The 24970-nt window shown below is 30.9% G+C and overlaps 2 protein-coding genes across 4 annotated transcripts; both read right to left on the reverse strand.

The window, feature by feature from the left end:
* Window positions 1-1436: 1436 nt before the first annotated feature.
* On the reverse strand, window positions 1437-7467 carry LOC113869170 (thioredoxin reductase NTRB-like). The gene is made up of 2 exons (XM_027505360.1): window positions 6424-7467; window positions 1437-1886 (listed from the first exon to the last, which is right to left on the reverse strand). Exons 1-2 carry the CDS (start codon window positions 7457-7459, stop codon window positions 1816-1818), a joined length of 1107 nt encoding a protein of 368 aa, XP_027361161.1. The 5' UTR covers window positions 7460-7467; the 3' UTR covers window positions 1437-1815.
* Window positions 7468-15234: 7767 nt separating this feature from the next.
* LOC113868394 (AT-rich interactive domain-containing protein 6-like) lies at window positions 15235-21950 on the reverse strand. Of its 3 annotated transcripts, none has more exons than XM_027503904.1 (13): window positions 21644-21950; window positions 20434-21271; window positions 20289-20328; window positions 19670-19722; window positions 19126-19171; window positions 18558-18650; window positions 17619-17726; window positions 17465-17516; window positions 17299-17374; window positions 17044-17110; window positions 16912-16962; window positions 16036-16128; window positions 15235-15625 (listed from the first exon to the last, which is right to left on the reverse strand). In XM_027503904.1, the coding sequence occupies exons 2-13, from the start codon at window positions 21231-21233 to the stop codon at window positions 15524-15526; spliced, it is 1581 nt and encodes a 526-aa protein (XP_027359705.1). In that variant the 5' UTR covers window positions 21234-21271; window positions 21644-21950; the 3' UTR covers window positions 15235-15523. The 3 variants fall into 3 exon arrangements, with proteins under 3 accessions (XP_027359705.1, XP_027359706.1, XP_027359704.1); XM_027503905.1 differs by having other exon boundaries at window positions 17056-17110; window positions 21644-21890; XM_027503903.1 differs by having other exon boundaries at window positions 17293-17374; window positions 21644-21890.
* Window positions 21951-24970: the final 3020 nt, after the last annotated feature.

Genomic DNA, 24970 nt, shown 5'->3' on the forward strand with positions numbered 1-24970 from the left:
AAAATCCATAAAGATTGCCCAACAACTGATACTAATAGCTTCCTGTGAATCCATGAGAATGAATATTCGTTTTAAAATTTTACGTGACAAAATTACGTGTTTATCATTTTTAATAGAAATTAAATAAGATGTTATAAAAACTAATAAAGAAAGAGATAAATACAAAGTTTATACTCAACGTCATGTGAAATGATACTATTGAATATTACTCCGTTTACGGACACGCAACCAAATATTTTTTGCATGATTGCAATAATTGACACCTTCCATTGACCAAATAAAATCGCATAGGATACGATGATCAGCACTTTGAAAACTAGCTGCATTCTGCACACTCGCATCCTTTGGCTATGAAATTTTTCAGATTGTACATATTGAAAAAAAAAAAAAAAAAAGCAATTGATTCAAGATGTAGATCATGTGCAATTGATTCTGCAAAATTTTAATTGTACCCTTTGTATACAACAATCTTGGTTGACCGTGGAGATTGTAGGGATACATCACAACGCGTATATATACGTGTGTGTGTGATCTTTATTACTTCTAAAATAGCTCAAGTATATCTCCGTAATCCAATTACGAATAACAACGCACCAAGACAAATTCTAGGGCGTACAAAGAAATAATATTTTGCATTCTCGTATGTAAGTTAAAAATTACTTATAACTGAGCATCTTCTGAACCACCAATTCTTGTGAACGAGGTATTTATAGGTATAACCAATTAAAATTTTGAAATAATATTAAAAGTAATTTTAACTTGTACTTCAATGCAACTTTTATATTTATTAAATCCTAAGCTTTTAATTGTTTATACTTGTTTTGAGCTAATGCAAAATTATTCTCTCTGAAGTTCATCACCTCTCAGTCAATCACTGTTACTTCAGGTATGCAGGTTCAGGAGGCGGATGATTCGCAGCATTTTATTTCTAACAGCATTAGCTAAACAATCGTTGGTTTAACTAAAAAGAAGGCACTTTAAACTAACCTTTGATAGTTTTCTAGCCATATATCAATCAACTCAATGCTAGTCCGCTAGACAAACAGCTAAAATCGATTTTTATCCTTCAGGTTCGTTACCATACGACATCCAGCTTATTCAAACTGGAAATTCCCTGCCCAGAATTTCTACTACACATCATGTAATAAGTCTGTTTGGTTTCGATAGAAAATTACACAAACTGGAAATAACTACAACCACTCTTACCGATGAATCAACTTTGATTCAAAAACCCTTATTTGGTAATTGATTAGCAGGTAACCAAATCAAGTTTAAGGAAAAAATATAGATACCAATTAAAAATGTTTAAAGTCTTCGGGTAACTGTTTTAGACAAACTAAATCAAATCACCCTCACCAAGTTTTGTCGATTCGGGTTCTGCCATCGCCAGTCTATTGATCTTAAATTCTGTTCAAAGAATGATAAAAATCCAAAAGAACATTGAAAAAGAAAATATTATACATCAGGTCAACCTGACTTTATCAACTTTAAAATTTTCCAATCCAAAACCTGGACAGACCGGTAGAACTAGAATTCAACTAAAGCAAAGCAATTTTTCCCCCATTGGACTGGGTCGGATAGAAGCATATGAATTACATCGTCACAATAATTAGCAAAACGAAACCCAATAAACAATAATGCACGTGAGTATGCACGTGAGCATCATTGCTTGAAAAATAATGAGTATACCACTGCAAATTATGAATAGCAACGCATAAAGATTCTAGCAGGGTGCAGTCAGATTTTTCCATTCTTTTCTATGAACTAAACATTACTTCTAATTAAGCGTCTGAATTCTGGACACACCCTAACTAGTCAATCACTCTTACCCTGTTGAAAACCAATACCTTGCAGGTAATGTTCTGCATCCAAAGCTGCCATGCATCCTGCACCAATAACATGATTTCCATTATCCTTTGAAGAAAAAGAAAATTACCCAACCCTGATTATTATATCCAATTATTGTTAAAATATTAAGTGCAATGCCAAACAAGAAAACTATTGAAGCCACAGACATCATGAGGCATTCATTATATACAACATGGTCTAAATTATTTCCAGTTCAAATATAATTCCATATTCTTACAATTTGTCTCTTCAACCGGATGAATACGTATTCATTAATATCACTCCAACAACAGAACAAATCAGCTTTAAAATGGTATACATTTTCAGTTTAAACAAGGATTTAATGCTTTGAAGCATGTATATATCTTCTTTATCGTTATTTCTAAAGGAAAAAGTTCAATCATAAGTAACTAAAAGTCATTACCAAATCAGGGAAATTCACACAAAAAATAGAGTAATGATGGCAAATACATGAAAATAAAGTAAAGATAACCAAATTCTAAGCACTTGCAAAGCACATGGGAAGTGGAATGGCGCACATATGAGAATTGAATAGCACATAACATACTAACACTAATGCTTAACTTCAATATGCATTTACAAAAATTCAAACAGAATTTGTTTACATGTCACAAAAGAAAGCTTAAGGCCAGTTATTAATGAAGCACGCTAAGAATGCATTAACAAGGCATTAGATTATAGTCTTTTGGCAATTATTGTGCAAAACATAGATTGGTGATCATATATTTTAGACATAACGGTTGCACGGGACCCATCATGTTTAATTCAGAGTTAACATTGGCAACAATAGCCTCAATAATTGCAGTGAGCCAAGCCAGGTTCTGGGCTAGCACCCCAGGGTGGAAAAAAGAGGCATGAGGCAATATGCAGGTCTCAGTCACCAAATGAATTTTCACTGAAAATTATTAACCAATTGGGAACAAACAGGAGCAGAGTAACCAGTCCAGACCTGAGGAGAAATAAGGGTAGAAAGGAAAAAATAAATAAACTAGGGCTGCATTAATATCTTGCTGCCATTCATGAATTTCAAGTGTTTCATAATACCATTGTTATTTCCTTGTTTGAATCTATTACTAGCATTAACAAGGGTTAGTACTTAGTACTTTGTATTTTGTATCATATCATTATACACCTATCAAAATAATTTTATGATATTGAGTTTTGCATGCACTGTCTGTTGTCACCTTGCAAGTTGTCTATGCCGCGCATTCCCAATCAGCCATCCACAAAGACCCAAGCCAAGATTCCCCTGGACACACCTAGATGAGGCATGGTGCTGCTTCTTGCTTATGTGCTGACCACTTTTGCAGTCCATGGCAGTGTGCCTCTCCTTTGATCGGATGTGTTCACGTCCCCAATTTTGGACCATTTGTTAGGTGCATCTACTTCAACAGCATTTTTTGTCTTTTGCAGCACCCACTATATACCATGGAGTTTGGCTCCTATTTGGCTGATCCCTATTTTCGTTTGTCTCTGTACCTAGTTTCAAGTTGCTGCTATAGGGCTCTCCCAACTTCATTTTGATTTTGTTTAGTCTTTGGATTTCTCTTTAGATATTTTTTTTGTTGTTGGGCTCTCCAAACTTCACACTAAATCCAACTGTTTGGTGGTTGTACAGGGCTTGCTGTGGCTATTTTGTTTGGTTGTTTGCAGTTGGCTTTGTGTCCCTTTTGTTGTTTGGATATTGTGCTTAGTTTCCTATACTCCTTTGGTTGTTTGGTGATTGGCACTCAATTTATGGATCGTTCTTACCCTAACGTATATTTTAGAGCTTGTTTGTTTTCTATAGCAGTTATTTCTCCATTTTGGTTTGCCCTAGGTTGGCTCTGATTTGTCAATAGCAGCAATTTCTATACCTTGATTCCCAATTTGTCTCTTGTAGCTGTCTCAGACACAATCTGGCCCACCAATCTTCAGTCCTAGAATCTTTGGATCCTCAAATATTCAATCTTAAGATGATGATCATTCCAACCATATTTAATGGAGCCATACTATTAAGTTTTAATAGTAACAAGCTAAAATTTAGCAGGCTTTATCTTGAAGGAGTGTTAGAAATTATGAAAAGATCCAATAATATCTTGATTATATCTTTAGAGTGTCTTAGAATTATAATATACAATATTATTTTACATCTATGTAATATGTATATTATAATATTTTAGGGTATTTAAGTGGTCATCTCTTAGGATTAGCTTCCGTATTTTCTTAGGTTTCACATTTCTTAAGATTTCATGATTTGTTTCCTTATCTAATTACAATTAAGATTAGCATAAATAAGGACTGTTGCTTAAGGTTTTGTGAATAACACCAACACATTGTAACACAATACTCAAGATAATATTATTCAAAGTTTCTGCTCTCTCAATGTCATCCCTGAATACCTAAAATACATAATTTCAATCGTCTTCTTTGATGATATCTTCAGTTCATGACCAAGGTATGGCGGTGCATTGGAATCATTAAAGGATTCTATTAGAACTTGGAAGTGTTATGGAGGAATCAAGTTTAGGCGAACAGAGAGAAGTGTTATGTCAAATATGAAAAGCTTCACTACTTAGAGTATGTGGTTTTAGGTGATGGGAAGGCAAAAAACCTTGCTAAAGTAGAAGTGATGATTACCTTGTCTTCTCAAAAGACTTATAAGAGGCCTGAGAGGTTTTTTCAAAGCTATAGGTAGCTTGCTAAGCCACTAATGTAGCAGTTGACGAAATAAAACTATAAATGGAGTAATACAAGCCTTTGAAAAGTTGAAGGCTTACATGATCAAGCTGCCTGTCCTGACAATGCCAAATTTTGACTAATCATTTGGGATAAAGATAGATGCCTCAAGAAGCGACATTAGGGATCACTAATGCAATCCTAAAGAACTTTGGCTTTTATTAATCAAGCCTTGTCCAAAAAATCCAAAATCAAGTTGGTTTATGAGTGGAAGTTGATGAAAGCAATATTTTCAATCCAATAATGGAGGACCTTCATTATCAGAATCAGAACTGGAGAAAAAGACTAAAAGTTTTTAACAGAGCAGAGATTGGCAGAGGAAGATCAGCAAAAGTAGGTCATCACATACCAAGCTGTTTGTGTTAGGTGTTTGATTTTGAAATACAGTAGGAATACAGAATGGAGAATTGAGTTGCTGATCCACACTTTAAGTCTAATGTGAGGAATTACAATGTACTGGCAGTCACTACCATCCAAACTTAATAGTCCCAGACTTGTTAGTGGACCCATCATCAATTCATCACACCCCACATTCCTTCAAGTTTATGTAAGCTTGTGGAGTGGTTGTAAAATTGAATTGTAAAGTTGTAAGAGTATACCTCATGCAAAATTAATATTTAAAAAGCTACAATAATAAAGCAAAGCAAAAAAAGTATACTTAAATAACAAAATCATACAATTGCAATGAGATCTTGGTGCCCTATTTCCGAATGTGGTGTCTTGCAACATGTAGAGAGGAAACAAAAGTAGTGCCCTACTTCTGATTTCTGAACAGTGTCATTTTGGTGGGAAAATGAAATTCTCCTTTTGCTTTGCTAAACACATGGAATCTCTAGTAAAAACACGTGAATTTATCCAAGTTTACCGAAGTTCACCTAAAAATAAGTTTACATGCCTAACATGATTTCCTTACCTGTTATGGTAAATTTGTACAAATTTACCAGTTAGAACATGAATTTAAACCACCAATCTTAAACCAAAGGATGCTTGAGGTATTGGGGAGGACTAGTATTGGTGTAGAAGTATGCAAAATTTCCTTTGCCGTTGGATGAATTTCACTCATTTCCGTGGGGTGGACACACAAGCATTGGAATGACTTACAAGAGGATATCCATGGTGCTATAGTGGAACAGAATGAAAACAGACAAGCAAACCATGGTTGTTAAGATAGAAATTTTTCTTGTAGGATGATACAATCCTACAAGTTTTGTCCCATGTCCACACTTGAGTTTAGGTGGGATTGGCTTTTTGTGGGCTTGTTGCACGATTGTCAGTAAAGATTTCAAACTCATGTAATCATTGAGCAAAAACAAGTTGCAGAGTCATAAGTTGGGTTGCACAACCAGGAAATAAAAAACCCATCTTTCATTTTATTTCCTTCCCAAATCCCTCTTCTCGTCATACAATTTGTGCAGGATAAAAAATTCATGAAGCAACTGATCAATTCTTGGGAAACAGAAATGCTATTACAAATCCTGTTGTTCAGAATAGTCTGTGTACCCTACCAACCATGATGTTCCGTTCAAGTTTATGTCATACACCTACAGTCTTTTTTAAATCATCCATACCTCGTTTAAGAACAAGGCTGCAGACTTAGTTTGCCAGTCAATCAAATAAAGGGCACTCAGCAACACGGTTAATTGATAATTAACAAAAGAGATTATACCAGATAATAGTGAACACACAAAGGCAAAAATGGAGAAAACACAGCTATGTTTCAAAATCATGGATCATGGATCATAGACATATATACACACACATACACTAATAAACATTCCTCTCTACAATTAGAAGAATCTACAATGTAACAGTGATGCAGTGAGGCAGTAGAATTACCAGAGCCAGCAGCAGTAATAGCTTGCCTATACTTTTTGTCTTGAACATCCCCAGCAGCAAACACTCCCTCAACACTTGTCTTTGTGGTTCCTGGCTTAGTCACGATGTAGCCATCAGAATCCAGTTCCAATTGACCATCCAAGAACTTGGTAGCAGGCTCATGCCCAATCGCGAAAAACAACCCCGAAACCTTTAAATCAGAAACCTCTTTAGTTACCACATTCTGCACCTTCAGTCCCCCAAGCAACCTCTTGTTATCTCCTTCCCCATACGCCTCAACCACCACCGAATTCCAAATCACCTTGATCTTGCTATTGCTCAAAGCCTTACTCTGCATAATCTTCGAAGCCCTAAACGTGTCCCTCCGGTGAATTATGTACACTTCGGAACCGTACTTTGTGAGGAAGGTAGCTTCCTCCATGGCCGAGTCGCCGCCGCCGATCACCGCCAACGGCTTGTTTCTAAAAATCGGGGCCGCGCCATCGCACACGGCGCACGCCGAGATCCCGCGGTTCCAGTAGCCATCGGGACCATCGCCGGAGCCCGTGAACGGCAACCGCTTGGCGACGGCTCCGGTGGCGACGATGACGGAGTCCGCCTCGACGGTTCTGGAATCGGTAAAAACCCTAAAAGGTCGTTTGGACAAATCGACCTGGGAAACGGTCTCGGTGTAGATCTCAGTGCCGAAACGCAGAGACTGGTTGCGACAGCGTTCCATGAGCTCGCCGCCGAGGATGCCGTCGGGGAAACCGGGGAAGTTTTCGACGTCGGTAGTAGTGGTGAGTTGGCCGCCCGGAGCGATGTCGTTGGCCATCCAACCTTCGAAGAGGATGGGCTTTAGCTCTGCGCGGGCGGCGTATACAGCGGCGGTGTGAGCGGCGGGGCCGCTTCCGATGATGCAAAGCTTCGTTTTCTGGATCTTAACGTCACCCATCGCGGCGGCGGAAGTCGTAGAAGCGCGATCGGCACTGATCACGTTTCGCGCTTTGTTAAAGAGCTTTCTCCAGTTGTGATTAGGGCAAATTCTAAATTTCATTTCCCTCCTTTCTCGTCTTTCTTTTCATCTTATATTGTTTTAATAAATAAAATTACTTCAAAAAATATAATTACATTTTTTCAAAACACATTAATAAAAATTAATGAATTTCTTAAAAAATTATCTAGACCATTTACTAATTAAACACCAACACAATAAAAGCATAAGAATCCACGCTTGTATGAGTTATTCAACTTAAATATTTATATTTTAAGAATACAAAATGATGATATATTATCAGTAGTATAAAGTAAAGTCAAATTTGAGTCCTAATAATATTTATATATATAATATCTAAGGAATTTTGAAATGGTCCTTTTGGTTTGTAACGACAAGAATTATAGCTTTTGGTCTGATAAAATCTAACCATGGCAATTTGTCGTTGGTTATGAGGCATTATTCCTAATTGTTCTTTCTCTTTTCTAATTTTTCTTGTCCACAAAGATAAGGATCACACTACTTTTGTATTTACCAGTATCTACCTCCTCTTGTTCATGACTGCATTTATAAATAAAGTTGTGTAAAATTAATTTAATTGATAAATAATTACCGATGATATATATATATATATATATATATATATATATATATATACACAAACACTTACACTTTTTCAAAATCATTTCAATTAATAAAATTTACAAATATTTGAATAAATTAGCAGTATAAAGATTGCCCCATTGTCTAATCATTTATTGTCACATAATTAAAAATTTATTTATGGTAAAAATCATCGTTGTCTGTGTTTGATTATATAAATTTATAACTTCATTAATAAATTATATTTTTTTATTTTTAAATAATCTTAATATTTTTAAAAGTTATTTAATATTTTTTAATTAGTTGTATAACTAGTTTTATTAAACAACTTTAATTTAATCAGTTAGGAATAAATTATAAATTTTTAGCTAATTTTAATAAAATAATAATAACATTTCACATTGAGTGCCTGCAAAGAAATATTTGCTAGAGAATTCAAATGGAAAGAAAACAAAAAGGTTTTAAAAAGTAAGTGAGAGAAAGAGAGGGATAGAAAAATACAGATTCAATTTCATGTTGTTTATACGTTAAAAATCTTCCAAAATGAAATTTTCGAAAATTTTAAAAGAATAAAATTTTATATAAAATTAAAAAAATTTCAAATTTCTCAATTTTGTTTTTAAAGAATCTTAGATAAGGAAATGTTTCTCCAAATTTTTACCTTTATTTTTTGAAAAAAAAAATCTTGAAAGTAAATATTCATTTAACAAATTTACATACGAAGATGAATTTGTATGAGTGTATGTATAAATATTGTGATATTTATATCCACTTACTTATATTGGATGTGTGTATATAAAATATGAATCAAGTTCCTTTAAAAAAAATATTTATTAAAGTTTTGTTTAATTAACAGCTCTTTATAAAAATTTAAACTTAAAAATTAAATTGTCAAATAATGTGACATCAACACATTGATAATCTAAATTAAAATTTAAATAAATTATATATTTATAAATATATAATTTTATAATTAATATTTTTATATTTTAAAATATATTATACATTAAAATAAAAAGTTTCAATAAATTATCAAATAGTTTTTAAATTCTATAATTTTTTTAAAACTTAATATATTTATATGAAACTTTGAATCTTATAATCAGATTTATAAAATTCAAAATTTATAAAAAAATATTAAACAAATAAATTTAACAAATTTTTCTTTCAAAGTAAGTCAATCATCATCACACTAGTATATAATTATATACATAAATAATAAAAACAGTTAGACTTGCATTTTTTTTAAAACTTCACATATTCTTTTACTTTTTAAATTTAATGTTTTTAGTAAGTAGTAATATTGGAGTTTAGGAGTAAATTTTAGATAAACATACATCTAACACATGAGCTTTAGATACAACCAATAACAAAATTATAACATGTAAAATTTAAATCAAAATTTGATCTGTTTAGAAATTGTTCAAACCGAGACCCTATTTTGTTTGAGTGACAAATTACAACATGTTAAAGTGAGGACATGAAACCTGTGAAACTAAATTGACTTGATTATAGGGACAGCACTACAGACCCTATTTTGAACATTGTCATTGTCATGTCTAAAAATATATTTCTGATTTTGTTTTGTAGTTTTGGATGATGTGCTTTCTACATCAATTATATCTTCATATATCTTATCTACATTTCAGTACTAGTTTTAATATTCGACCTCTTCAAAAAAATTGTTTATATTATAATAGTATTAATATTTTATTAATTAAAAAATATAAAAAGATTAGATTTAATTCACTAAATTGCAAGCAGGAGGAAGAGTAGGAAAATTTAATATCAAACAAACATTAAATTAATTCTGCAAGTAGATGAATAACTTTGTAAAATGTGACTATAAAATATTTTCTATTAGCAGTCTATCAGACCTTACCAATTATTACTATTGAAACTTCAGAAACTGGAACTTCTCATTTGTTAATTAAACATATCCCTTTTTCCTTTCACTCCAGTCAAAGCATTCACAACCAAAGCGTAGTAACTAATATACTCAATATTAGAATATCTTAATACTGTATTTTTCACACTATTATATTTTAAAACTTATACTTAAAACTATTTAAAGAAAACATAAGAAATTAATTTTTGGTTACTGTGAAAAAGTAGAGTGGATGAAAATGTTTACCATAGTGGTCTTCATGCATGACATATGTCAATAAAATCTTTTGTGATGAAACAAAGTTCTGAACACTTTCCACGTTTTTGCAGAGCTTAAGGTTTATTAACCTAAAAAGTGAACTAAAGTTATCAAATATGGCACAACTTAAATAAGGCTATTTTGGTTTAATTAGTAATTTTGAGTCTGAATTCTGATAAATATAATTATGTTAAATACTCTTTTAAAGAGTTTTTCTGTACATAGTATGCAAAATAATGAAGATAATAGATGTCAGGTAAAACTTTGGATTCAATCATCAATGAAAGAATCTGATGATGACAATAATTACTTCCAAGTTAATTTTCAAGATTATCATAAGAAAGAAACAGTACATTACAGTGGTACTCTAACAACAAAACAAACAGATATGTGGCGTCATAGCATCTAAATGAAACGATATTGTGGAAGAATGGTCGGTATTAGGATTTGAAAAGCTATATTATTTTGGACAGGGTCGGTAAGTAAAGCCAACCTGTAAACCAATTTAGACACAACCTGGCCTTGTCACTGCACCCTCAGTGTGGCCCACTAACAAAACCTTTGTTTATTAGCTGAAAAGCTAAGCATAAGTGGATATCTAATCAGCATCATTAGTAATATGGAAACAAAATGTTCTCATTTTAATATGCTTAAGAATGGAACTCATGTGCATTAAATTATAACCATGAAAAAAATTAACTTAGAAAATCCGGAATATGATTGCCCCCTCTTTCTAATGTCAACATTAATCTTCTCTTTAGACTCACTTTAGGTTTAGATTAGTCAAAAAACGTTTTTTGTGTTAGGTGGTAATACCAGCTTGAGAATCTTTATTTGTACCAACTAAGTAGAATGAACCATTCAGCCACTGCCACTTGCCATTAACAAGGAAAAATAAAAAATCTACCCCCATCTAATTAGTGTTTGATAAAATTTCTGAATATTAAGGAACAATATTTTACAACTTTTATATCACATTTCTCACACTCTTATACACAGAATAACCCATTACCGATGCAAAACTTTAGATGAAATATACATAGGAGAATAATTACATATTCTCAATCGTTCCTAAAAATTATAATGAAAAAACCATAGAAATTCATAAGGACACCAAAAAACCCAGACAAACTAATACTTGAGTATTGATTTTCCATCTACCAAAAAGAAAACAGAAAAAGAGTCATGAGTTTCTATCTTGAATATGACCAACTGGGTCTTGATCAATTTGGTCCATGGAAGAAATAGATGTTCTTTTGATGAACTCCAAGCAATCTGCAATGGCTTCTGCATAGAAAGAATTATTCCTTCCAGAAGATGATATGCTATAATTAACTTGGCCCTTGATTCTTTCTTCCCTCACTAAACCACTGTTGCTATTGCTGCTATAGTTTCTTTTGAAGCCACTTTTTCTTCTAAACACTTTCTCCAGCAGCTGAAGAGCTTGAGCATATGACAGTTTCCACTTATCAAAGAGCCTGAGTAAGAAGGTAAACCTTTTCCTTAGGCGAAGAAAGTAAAGCCTTCTTAGATTCAACCTAAATCCTCTACATTTTCCATGACAAGATGATCCTCTGCCACTGCTAACTCTATTGTAACTCATATGACCCATGTTTTGGCTTATGCTATGCAATCTGAGTTGTGTACAAATATATAAGGTTGAAGGGTGACTTTTTGGATGGTAAGGTAATGATGAGGGTGGTGTGAAGGAGAATGAAGGAAGAAGCTTGGAAAATGGAGTTTTTTGGATTTGGACTGTTTATGAACTTTGGATGGTTTATTGTTGCAAAGACAAAAGAGTTTGAGGCGTAAGATATGTGACCGGGACTAAACTTGAAAACTTGGGTGTTTAAATATATGAAGGGACCATAAACAATTAAACATCAAGGTGTTGAATCATTGATTGGTGTGGTGGGGCCATAAGGGGCCAAGGGAAACAAGCAAAAGAAAAAAATGCCATCTATTCTTTTTCAAAGTAGGTGACTAAAGCATTACAGGAATATGATAATCAGTAACACATTGGTGAAATTCCGGAATTGAGATGCTTAGCCTATATTATAATATGATTATTCAAGCTTTGTTAGTCTAACAAAGTTTGACTTTTGAATTGGCTTTTATCATAGAGTGGTTGCCTTTTCTTATTAGGAATGCGATGACCTCCCCCTGTGTTCCATTAAATTTTTGTTTGATTGCTGCTTACCTTTAATCATAATAACGAACTTTGAGGTCTAATGCTCCCTCAGATTTATGATCCCTTTAATTACTACAAGATTTTGTCAAAAGATCCACTAATCTTCCAAAAGAGTAGATGATCTACAGTTTTCATTGAAAATTTATGTTATCTTTATCACCCACCTCGTAAATTATATTTTTTTAAAATTTTCTAACTTGTATTTAAAGATACACAGTATAAAAAAATTAATAAATAATAAATTCTTATTAAAAACCATAACATTTAATGTTATCGATATATTGGATTTTGTAATATCCTTAAATTTTTAATAAAAACTTATTATATATAAATTTTTAAGTATGTAAGCTAGAAAAATCAATTATTATTATTATTATTATTTGTTACTAATTTAGAACTTTAAAATAAGAGAGTTGGAGTGTTCTATACATTTTTCATAAGCTCATCGGGTCTCTTCTATTCAGCATTTTCGTTAGTTCTATATGAAACTAGGTGTTTGTCTTAAATAATTGGTAATCCCTTCATTTATCTTGTTATCTAATATAAACCAACATTATTGGTAAATGTGTAGCCAATGTCATGATGTATCTGCTTTTGGATAACAGTGACTGGCAAGAAAAGGGAAGCAAAAGCCAAACTTGTAGAAATAAAAAATTAATGAAAATGAAACAAAACGTAAACGAACTTAAAAAGGGAAGTAGACGAAGAAAGTCATATATATGAACATTGGCCATCAACTCTGCATAACTAGTGCCTTATATTTCGGGCAATATGCTGAATGCCATTTACAAATGCTATATTGCTATTCCTTTCAACTGTGTAAAAACAACCTTTGTGTATATTTGTTAAAAGAAGAGCATAGCTTTGACATAAACCAAAGACTTTAACTTTTACCAACCAAAAAATTTTTGTGGGTAACCGGTTATCCATTATGACCCTCACATATTTAATTCCAAACTAACATGCAAATATTCAAAAGAGTGCCGACTTATGAACTACTTATTGCTTTTAAGTCAGAATGATTAATTAATAGTAACAACACAAGATTATCTTATAATGGAGTGTGTTTAGATGGACCTTTTTTTATTAGGGGAAAAGCTTTAAAACGCTTTTGGTACAATGCTTTTTTCGTGAATGCTTTTGTAAGAGTGGTAATGCCATGTCTTTGTTCAATGTTAAAGATTATATAAATAAAGTCCATAATGACAGTGTTTTGACATTTTTAAAATATTGAACTTTAACATTCCTCTAAGAGCATGTTTGTGTACCCTTTGAATTGGCTTTACACTTTTCCAAAGCAACATTGTGTGACAAGTAAGAATTTTTAGCTTTCGGTTGGAAATACGTTTGGAAAGCTTAGAACAGAAATGTACACACTGACTAAACAATGAAAAGCAACTGAAAAAAGTTTTCAAAACAGAAATAGAAGATTATTTTATTTCATAATTTTATAGCAAGCCCCGTCCATTTTATTTCAAATTTGTAGAAAATTTGAACTCGTCAGTTCTATTTAAATATTACCAACTTTTATCACTTCTGTTCCGTTCAAATAGTTGCATATAATTAAAGTAATTAATGCATTTCAATTACAATGAAGTTTTAATAATTCTTAATAGATAACATCAACATCATGATTTTGCAGCTGATTTAAAACGTTACGTGTGCAAGAAAATATATCAAAGAGAATCATTATTGACCAACAAAAAAGTCAAGTTTAAACTTGTTAGGAGTTATCAAAAGTCAATACAGAGTAACTGAACGATTATTGAGTCCTAAAACAAAAACGCAATTTGACAATAAGCAAGCTTCTTCATATTTATTTTCCTTTTCTTCCCACGAGCTCGGAATTTGACTAAACAATATTAAAATAATGCTTCTCACAAGGTAAATAGAGAAGGACCGGATATTCATAGCTCCACACTTTGATTTTAGTAATGTGTTTAATGATAATACAACATTTTCACGCGTTCATTGCTGACCGTTATCATCTATTTATTTAAGGGTTTTGTTAATATTAACAAAATTAACTTTTTATTCTTTTTACATGAAAGTTTAAAAATAAAGATTGGCCTGTTGCTTATCTAAGCCACATCTCAGACTTATAAAAGTTTTTTCATTAGGTTTAACAAGAAATAAGTTTAGAACATTTTGTTGAACATAATTTAATTTTATGAATTAATCCTTATGGGCGATTAAACAGCTTACTCTTGGTGAGACCCAACAAAATTAAAAAACGTGTAATTTGCTGAACACATTTGTTGGCCTATTTCTTTTGAATTCAACAAAAATGTTTCAAAAGTAATGCATAAAGGAAAAAAAAAGGTATTAACTAAAAAATTAAGTACTTAGACGCATTTAATTTGCATTAATGATGCAGAGAGTGAAGGAGATTGAGGGTGAGGTGGATTCACTCTCCACTCTATGATTTGAGACATCATTTTTCCAAAGGACAATAACAGTGATGAAAATATGCATTCTCCTAGTATTTCTGTCCCGGCATTGCACCTAACCGAGTAAGTGTGCATTTTGATCTCAAGGGAAGCCCAACTAGCTATTCTGTGGAATCCTAACCACAATATAAAATTCTGAAAATCAATTATAAATTTCCACACAATTATTTAAACTTTCAGAAGAGTTGCATTGACATGATGTAAGGAATTTCTTTATCCCTGAGACAGACTAATTCTTGATGCCTCCAATTCTCCAAAAATATCAGTTCAATCTAACGTGGGCGGAAAATCGTATTAACGAGGATAAATTTCAACATTTTTTTGTGTTAAGATTCAATTCTTTGAAGTATTTTACCCACTTTTATTTGTCTATAAGAAAAAATTACACTAGAGAAAAATCTATCTGGTAGTTACCGTAGGAAAAGGAGCACATTGAATGCAATAGTAGTAACACAAACGATCAAAAGTTTCATGTAAATTCACTAGCCAAGTTGCCAATATTATAACATCATCTTCAGCAATTACAGAATCCTACCTAGCTCATATTAACATGGTCAATTTGTAATGTTTGAGAAAATCATCTACGATAATTTTAAATTGAATATCTCAAACATACATGCTACACTAAGCTAGAAAGTCTCGCAAGTTTTACGGGCAGAAAAGATTCCTCTAAATGGTTTCAGGGTCAACTATCCTATACTTAGTTAAAAGGAACAGTATGAAACCAAAAGCGACCACTATTCTGATTGTTCAAACGGGACACGAACGAACAACTGCCCATGCAGCGTCACCACTGCAGATGTCAGATGAGGATCAATTCTTGAGGGCAAGCTGACAACCTGAATTCATAAAATTCTTCACGTTAGAGTGAAAAAGCTGAGTAACGTGCCATATTAGTCCGGAAGAATAATGTAAAAACAAAAAGAAAAAGGTTTAAAATACGGAATGTATTAGTAAGCCTTTTACCATATCAACTATTTACAGTAAAAAGCTAGGAATATCAGAAAAATAAAATTGTTGCTCCAGTGAAGCAGAGTAATGTTGATAAAGACACACGGCGTGATTGTTTCACTTTAAATCTTGCAGTGTTTTGGTGTTAAGGATAAAATTGCAGCAAGCATAGACCATGGACTGTTATAACATGTCAACAACATATCATCAAGTTGAAAGTTGAAACCATAGCAATTGCAGTTGAAAAATGACAAAGCCAGACAGATCCATTTCATTGATGATGAAGAAGAAAATCTACCTTCTTGAAAGGTGTCACGCCCCATGGATTGTTGGGATGCTCAGGCTCACCACTTATGACTAAGCGTCCTGCTGGGTCTGATTGTACACGGACCTGGTTTTAGAAAGTATACATGATACATGATTCCATTTCAGTATTGTAAATTGAGATATCATTTTCTTACCAAAAAAATATATACAAGAGAGAGAAATATGTAATAGGATAGACGATCTGATGGAAAGAGATATAAGAGCATTGTATAATTTATTGTGGAAATATAATTCTATTTAAATTATGTTTTTAAATCCACAGCTTATTACATCAAAAGCTAACAAACTTCAATGAAGGCAACTCGGACCCTCATGCAAAATGAAAATCCTCCAATGCAAGGTTGAATAAATTATTCTCTCTTTAAAAAATGGTGCTTATGAAATAGGTCATTTGGGAGAGCACAACCAGTACCTACAACTTTTGAAGGGTCAAAGTAGCTCGAAACTGCTGTTATACCCTTGTTTATGGAACATTTTGGAATATGAATTATATCATTTCTGAATAAAAAGGGATGCCACTAGTAGTAGTACTAGTACAATGTAACCTTTACCACGGGTCTATGCACCGCATCAAGCAATCATATGAAATCAGGTAACCATTTTTTGCGCTTTTTTAATGCCTCAAGGTTGAAGAGGAATATATTACAGAACATTCTAAAAACAAGTAATCTTATCCTTTTATACAGTGAATTTCCCACTCATTCTACCATGAATTTAGTGTGCCTCCCATATTGCAACTCCCTCTCAGTGACAGGGAGAGAAATAGCAAAATGATTAGCTTGATTTTCATCACAACAGATTATTAATACAAATAAAAGGAAAGTATAACAACCAGAATGTATAGTACCTCTTCCCGCAGAAGGCCAGGAACTAAAGCATATACCTCAAAACAATCTTTCTGCACAGAAAAGTTTTCACTGAAATGAGTAAATTACAGACATAGCTTATATGCTATTTGAACACGAGATAAAGAACTTACAGTTTTTTGTACATTGATTTTTACCCAATCAGCAGGAGGCCCAATATCAATTACAGCTGAGTCCAATCTAGCAGTCACACAAATCAACAGAGGCAGGCTAGTCAGTGGCTAAACAAAATGCCAAAGTAAAAACTTTCTAGCAAGGCATTGGCAACACATTTCAGTTGTAAACTAGACAGATATATAAGCAAGCATTTTAAGCACAAGACATGAGAAGAGAGAGATTGAAAATGAAGTAACTGTGTGTGCCTTAACTGTGGTTTAGATGGTTTACTCCGTGCTGCTTTGACTGCATTATCCATGTAAGATGGCTTCTTGCGTTTCAGTAAATCTGGGCCAATAAGGGGGATAATCCAATACTGAGAATCATTTAATACTTGAAATGCTGTCAAAAATTATACCGATAGGATGAAAGACATACTGATACTTTTAAGCTGCTTTTCACGCTTTTGTACAGACACAGAATTCCTATCCTAAGAAAAAAAAAATTTAAAAATTAATTATATGCAGGTAAAAACTGACAACATAAAAAAATTCAGGAGAACAAAAATCACTAATACAAAATTCTACCAGACCTTAATAATAGGGTCACTAACTTCACCGTTGCCCAGGAGACGCTGTGAGTGCCAACCCTGCATAGCCCGTGCTGCTGCATCTCTTCGGGCTCTACCTGACGCCGAAGCCTGAATTTTTCCATCATTAAAAAGATTATTAAGTCACTAAGACAAAATTCAGTGATGGCAGGAAAAATGACCGAGCCTTAGTTCAACACCTCTTGCACAGCCTACCACAACTAAAGGGGGAATTTGCTGAATTGCAAAGATAAGTAGAAATTCAAACCAATTTCAGATATAGTTCAAGAAAATTTGACATGAAATTTAACTCAGTTAATGATGCCTTAAATTTACATGCAGTCATTAGTTATCTATGGATGGTATTGAGGAGAAGAAATTTTGTAGACATGACTGGAGACATGCATGCGATATCTTTCTCTTGGTGGAAACAAAATTTCATAATGGCCTTTACAAATTGTGATGCAAGGAACAACCCTCCATATAATTAATTTCTAGAAAGAAGCAGTAACTGCAAAATAATGATTCTACTTGACTTCAAAACAATCTTCTACTGAATATTAGAAATAGAAGCAACACACACCAGCAACTAAAATTACTAGAGATAAGACATATCAGGAGCAATTTGAAGTGATAAATAGGTCCCAAAAATTCTATTGAACATGAACAAATAATTTTGACAGACAATAAATGAGAATTATTGCAAGTATAGGCTTGTTTGGATTTCATTATTTTGGAAACAAAATCAGTTTTTCTTTCTCCAAAAGATATCCAAGTCCTTGATTATAAGTGGTTTCAAATACAAAATAAGCTAAATCCAAACATAGTCAATTAATGAAATTATGGTGATGCCCCATCTTATTCCAGGGAATTTGGTGAGAAGGGTTTCTTATATATTATTGCTCATGCTACAGATGTCAAAAAATACAAAATACATATTACCTGATTTTCAATATTCATAGGCTCTGGATGAGAAGCAATAGGCACATTCAGCTCACCTCCTTTTATTTTATGCCTTTCATAATCAAGAAGTGCCTGAAGTCGTGTGTCATAAACAGCAATAATGAAGTAAGGCATGGATAACAGACTCCATAATTCTAAAGGTAAAATATCTGATGCAATTTTCTGACATCTTTCAAAATAGGAAAAGTACTAATGAAACAAAATCTCTAAGTCAATATTAACCTCTAAATCAAGTATGGCTAGATATTAGAAGCCAACCATGAGAACACAAACAAACAGGAAATGTATCCCATGTCACAGTTAAGTAGAAATAAATTATAAGAAAATTTAGGCACATGAACACTATGTTCAACATCTTAATAACCAGAAAAAGAATGGTAATAAATGCTTATTATCTATATCAAAAGTCAATATTCTAGTGCAAACAAAAAGTACTTATAAGCTTTAAAGGAATATTAGCCAAGTACATATCTAAACTACATTTGTAATTGTAATTAGTAAACGCAATTAACAAAAGCTAAAGTATTACTTATTAATCCAGAATCACCTTCTCATAAAATCCCCTAAAAGTCCATGAAACAGTGGTGCATGTCCTGCATACATTGAAAACAGAGGGCAGTATTAAATTATTATGAATAATCCAATTCCATCCAAACAGCCCACAATAATCCAACCACCAAACACAACACGCTCGTGCACGCCCATAAAAATAGAAAAAGGGGTAAAATAATGCACTTGGACAGCATCTAGGCAAATGATTCAAATGAAGACATTGAAAAATCACAAGCAATCCATGTCTTGATGAAAAAACAACTGCTTCAAAACAAAGCTTTCCAAAATCAACCATTCATAATTCAACAGAAGCATCCATCACATTTTGCTTTCCATTGACAGTTAGAACTTTGAAAATCATTTCAATTTCACTCAGCACCCTTTCCATTACAGACTAGATAATCATTGCACAGTGGCGTTACATAGCAAAATAGAAAGAACACACATCACAAATATTACATTCAATAACACTAAAGAGACAAAAAGCATAAATGAAACTGCATGTATAAGAAGACATGAAAGAGCAGGTTGGTCCTTACTTTGGAGGTTTGAAAGACTCTCCCACTTGTCGCCATAATTTACAAGAGGTCACCTAGTCATAAATATAAGGTAGTTAGGTGAATGTCTTGGAAATAATAAAAACAAACAAACTGATAGGTTAGAACGTTAGAGTGTAATCGAAGTTAATTTGGCTCAAAAAACAATCCATTAAAGTTCTGGTCATCTACGGTAAAATTACATGAAACCTATTTAAGAATTAAAGAAAATTAAGAGTTTTATAATTAAAATAACAGCCAAATTTACAGACTGCTTGGTGCATCATGACTAGTCTCACATACTGATGTGAGAAATAAGCTTGTACCAAATATCTTATAAAAATTAAAATTTCTCGCTAGTCCCTTCCCCTGTATATGCATGCACTTGTTTTATTCTACTTGCACAGTTAAAATTGGTCCTCCTACTGCTGACACCTCACAATCCACTAAAGTAACAAGAAAATCATTTTACATGCTAAACAACTACTGAAGAGTGTCAAAAATCGTAATCAGTAATCACCATTTGAAATTACAGTGAACTTCTACTATATTTAATCATTCATCCAAAATTAGCTACATAAATATTATATAAGTAATTCAGCAGGGAAGAAAGCATGAATACCTTATCATAGCCACCCAATCTTGTTACAGCTCTCCACAACCTTATATATTCACCAATTAAGCATTAGGTGACAATTTTTTAGAATTTGGTGGATTTATGTCATATTTAAAGACAGAAAAAGTTCAAATGAAAATGTATAACTCACTTAAGGCAATTAAGCCCTTCTCCATAAAACTTGGGAGGTTTGAATTCCATGCTCCTCTCCCTAAAGAAATTTTCAAGCTCTTTCATAAATGCTGACTGCTCTTCCTCTGTTCCTGACTCATTACCATCATAAGAATGGTCAGCATCCAAGAAAAACATGTGCTTTGAATTTGAATTCCCATTATCTGCAGGTTCAGCAGCTTGCTTTTCATCAGGCTTATTCTCAACTTCCAATACATCCTTGATTTCAGCTTTTGCATCGGCAATAGCAGGTTGTGGCACAGCAGGCTCACTGTGACTTGTAGTCATGGCCGTGGGTTCACCATTATTACAAGTTTTACTATCAGCCACTGCACAAGCTTCAGGCTTCACCTCCATAGCTGTTCCAGCATCACCAACATTATTTTGATGAACGTTATCATCATTCTCAACATCCTTATTACTCTGGGGAATTTCTTCAGCTTCCACCTTTGCATCAGAAGCTTCTTTCCGCTCAGTTTTGTTCAAAATCTGAGTATCAGCCTCTACTGGGACAGAGTGAAGAGTGGTTTGAAGATCTTGTGGAATTCCTTTGGAAACAGCCGCAGGTTCCAAAATTTTATCCTCAGCAGGTGGCTCTGCCTTCACATTTTCAACATTATTTGACTCATTTTCAACATGATTTGAAGTTTCTTCTACTAAAACAGTAGCAGAAACAGCTTCAGGTTGAACTTGAACCTGTGCATCAACCAATTTCTGGTTTTCTTCCACAACCGAGGGCACGCCCTGGCCAGCTTCCTCGTTTTCTTTTGTATCACTCATTTGCAAATTTCAATTATGCATGAGATCACAACAACTTCCTACAACAACCCATTACAAAAATTTAAGGAAAAAGAGGGACCATCAAAACAGAACTTCTATCGTGAGTCTTAACTATTAACCCTCCCTCAAAATAAATAAAAATAAGGGGAAATTTTTTTAAAAAAAGGGGAGGATAAGAACTTTTTTACTCAGAGAACTAAACCCTAGCCAGTCACCCATTACGACAGACAATCTTGGTTAATTTACCACAATTAAAAGAAAAGGGGAAGCAAGCAAAAACTCCACAGAACTATGTGTAAGTGAAATTCATAAAACTTTGCTTGTCTGGGTGTTCTTTGTTCAGAGAGAAGAGAAAAAAAATGGAGTCTCGTAAAAAAAGGAATAAAAGAAACAACGTAATGTAGCATTACCTGTACGAATTGCAATTGAAGGGTAAGGCTACAGTGTGAGCAGAACAAACCCTAAATTGGAAAGGCAAGATAAGTTGAATTTGAGAAACCCTAATTGTTTGTCCTCCTCTCTGCGGTTTGCAGGAAATTCACCCCTAATGCAAATGTCTGGTTGAAGCGGCAGGTTTTTGACACATAGTTGGTTGCACGCGCCACGCGCCGCGCAACTAAGAGGGGACGATAATACGACGTCGTCACTTTCTGGACTTAAACAATGCGAATTCTTGGACCTAACATTTGAGAATGCACCCCAATTTTCATGGCGGCCCAAAGAAAATAAAGTACAAGTATGCAAAAAGAAAATATGTCTATTATTACTATTTTTAAGTGACTTTTGCCTAAAATATTTTTTTCTTGTAACTATATCAATATTGAGAATATTTTACATAAAAAAAAACTCAATTAATGTGACAATAGACCATATGGAATACTGTAACAACCATAGAAATTCTTCTATCAATCTATTTCTCTATATGTATATATATATATTATTTAATTTAGATATTTATTATATTCAATTGATGTTATAAAATTTGTGATAAATTTTACTTTATAACTAGAAAATATATCCGTGCGTTGCACAGTTTATTTTTTTATTAAATTAATTTATTTTAAAATATAAAATATATAATTTAAATATAAAAATATAAATATAATAAAAATTTATTTATAAAATAAATTATTATTTAAAATATGTATAATTTAGTATTTTTTAGTATAAAATAAAATAACATATAAATATCTTATTTTTAAAATGAAAAAATAAAATTTATATTATTTCATGATATCATAAATTATTTATTATTATAAAATTTTAAATAAATAATTATAACAATAAGTTATTAAATATAATAAATTTGTTAACATATGTTATAAAATTTAAATAAAAAGTCTTATAATTTTTTATTTATATATTTATTTATATTTATTGAATTAAATTTATAAGATAAACTATCTATATATAATTATAATTTAAAATTATTAATAAAATTTTACTATATAATTATTAAGACATGATATCATACTTTTTAAAAATAACCTATCAGACTAATATATAAAAAATAAAGTATTTATTCATCTAATGTATGAAATTTTAAAAATCATCTTTAAATATTAATATACACAAAACTATATTTAATATTTAAATATATATATATATATATATTAAACTTTTTATATATAAATAAAATTATCATACAAAAATATTGTAAATAAAAATTAATAATCATATAATATATATACAGAATTTAAAAATTTACTTTTTGATAAAAAAAATATGGAATTGAATTTTTTTAAATGATTAAATTATTTTATATTTTTTTATAATTTAATAGAATTAATATTGATTGACATTATAAATAAATTAATTTTATCTAATAATCAATTAAGTATAATAAAATCATGTTATTTGAATTATAAAATTAAAATAATACATTTATTAATTTTTCTTATATAAATATTTTTTAATTTTTAAAAATAATTAATACAGTTTATTTATTATTTTAATTAAGAATTAATAAAAATAAATATATCTATAAATTAATTTAATAATGAAATGTTTAAAAATTTTATTAAAAGAACAAATATTAATTTAAATAAAATTTAAAAATAACTTTAAAATGCTATATAAAAAGAAACACATATATTGAACTAAAAATAAGTAAAAATATATATATATAATTATTTTAAAAATATATAAATATAACTTTAATATAAATACATTAAAATATTATATTACCATTAAAAAAATAAATGTGTTCTAACCATTTCGATGCAGATACAGTAAATTAAATTAGATATTTGATTTTTGTTTTTAGATTTTTTCTTTTTTTTTTCAATCTCTCATACATTATCTAATTCTATAAAAAGAAGTTAATATTTAATGAATCTGATTTAATTTTTTTAATTAAAAATATTTAGTTTAAGAATATAACATAATAAATAATTATATTAATAAAAAAATATGTACTGATTTCATATTTTTATGTATAATATTTGTATTTTAATTTATATCTTAAAAACTATTTGTAAATTCATAAAATGACTAAATTTTTCTATTATGAAACACTCTTCTTTGCATTTGTAATTGAATGTTATCATAAAAATTTTCAAAAGCATTAGAATTTATATTTCAATCTAACTTCTATTTTTCTTGGATTTAAAGTATTTTAATAGTTGTAAAGATTTAGACTTTATACTTATAAAATTTTAAAATAAATTATATATATATATAAATAAAATATAACACTTGAACTTAATTCAGAATTAAAATGTTATATTTTCTTTACTTATTCATTCATTATGATATAAAATTATTAAATATGAAAATAGAATAGTTAATATATATTCATTTTCATTGTTTTGATATTTAGTAATTTTTAATTTATTTTAATTATTATAATTAATTAGTTTTAATTGAAGAGTTTTAAATTTATCATCATCATTATAACATTTTATAAAAGACATTGCAACAAAATCATTAAGTATAAATATTGTTAATTTTTTAATTTAAAAAAATTAAATTTGTCATCATAATTATTATAATATAAAATATAAATAAAGTATTGTTTATGTTAATAGGTTATACATAATTTTGATATATCAGTTTTTATTAAATTATTTTCTTAAAAAATTAAAATAATAGAAGAGAAAAAAAGAGTAGTTAAAAATTTTCAATTAAGATTTAGGTAGAAACTAAAAAAGAAGAATTGTTATATTTAATACAAAAATTAATCTTTATATCAATTAAATTTATAAATATTGATATAATATAAAATTTATGAATCACATATAAGATTTGTTTAAGAAAAAATTAATACATAATATATATAATAATAAAATAAGAGATATATATATAATAAAATAACAAAATTATCTTATAAAAGACTTAAATGTTTAGTGACGTTTTACTTTTCAGACTCTACACAATATTATCAGTATTTATACAGTACTGCAATAAAAATGGTTCAATCTTCTAAATCTTCCATTGTTGTCTTTTGTTCACAATTTTTTGCTTTGTCTTCCTTAAGTTATAACCTAAAAGAAAATATCAAATATAAATTATTAATCTAAGAAATTTGAACAATACATTATAAATTTTTAATTTATACATTAATTTTCTCATTTTTTTGGTAAATTCATTGTTTCTATGGTTAGAGATATATGTGAATAACTTATTGTTAAATTATTTTCTTTTATTTTTTCATTTATATTGTCCACTCCTTCTTCCTTTTCAATTTGTAAATATAAACAAATAAAATAAAGTTATTTATCACTGTATTATAAACA

Source organism: Abrus precatorius, unplaced genomic scaffold, assembly GCF_003935025.1.
Source record: "Abrus precatorius isolate BTA unplaced genomic scaffold, Abrus_2018 Scaffold6, whole genome shotgun sequence".
NCBI lineage: Eukaryota > Viridiplantae > Streptophyta > Magnoliopsida > Fabales > Fabaceae > Abrus > Abrus precatorius.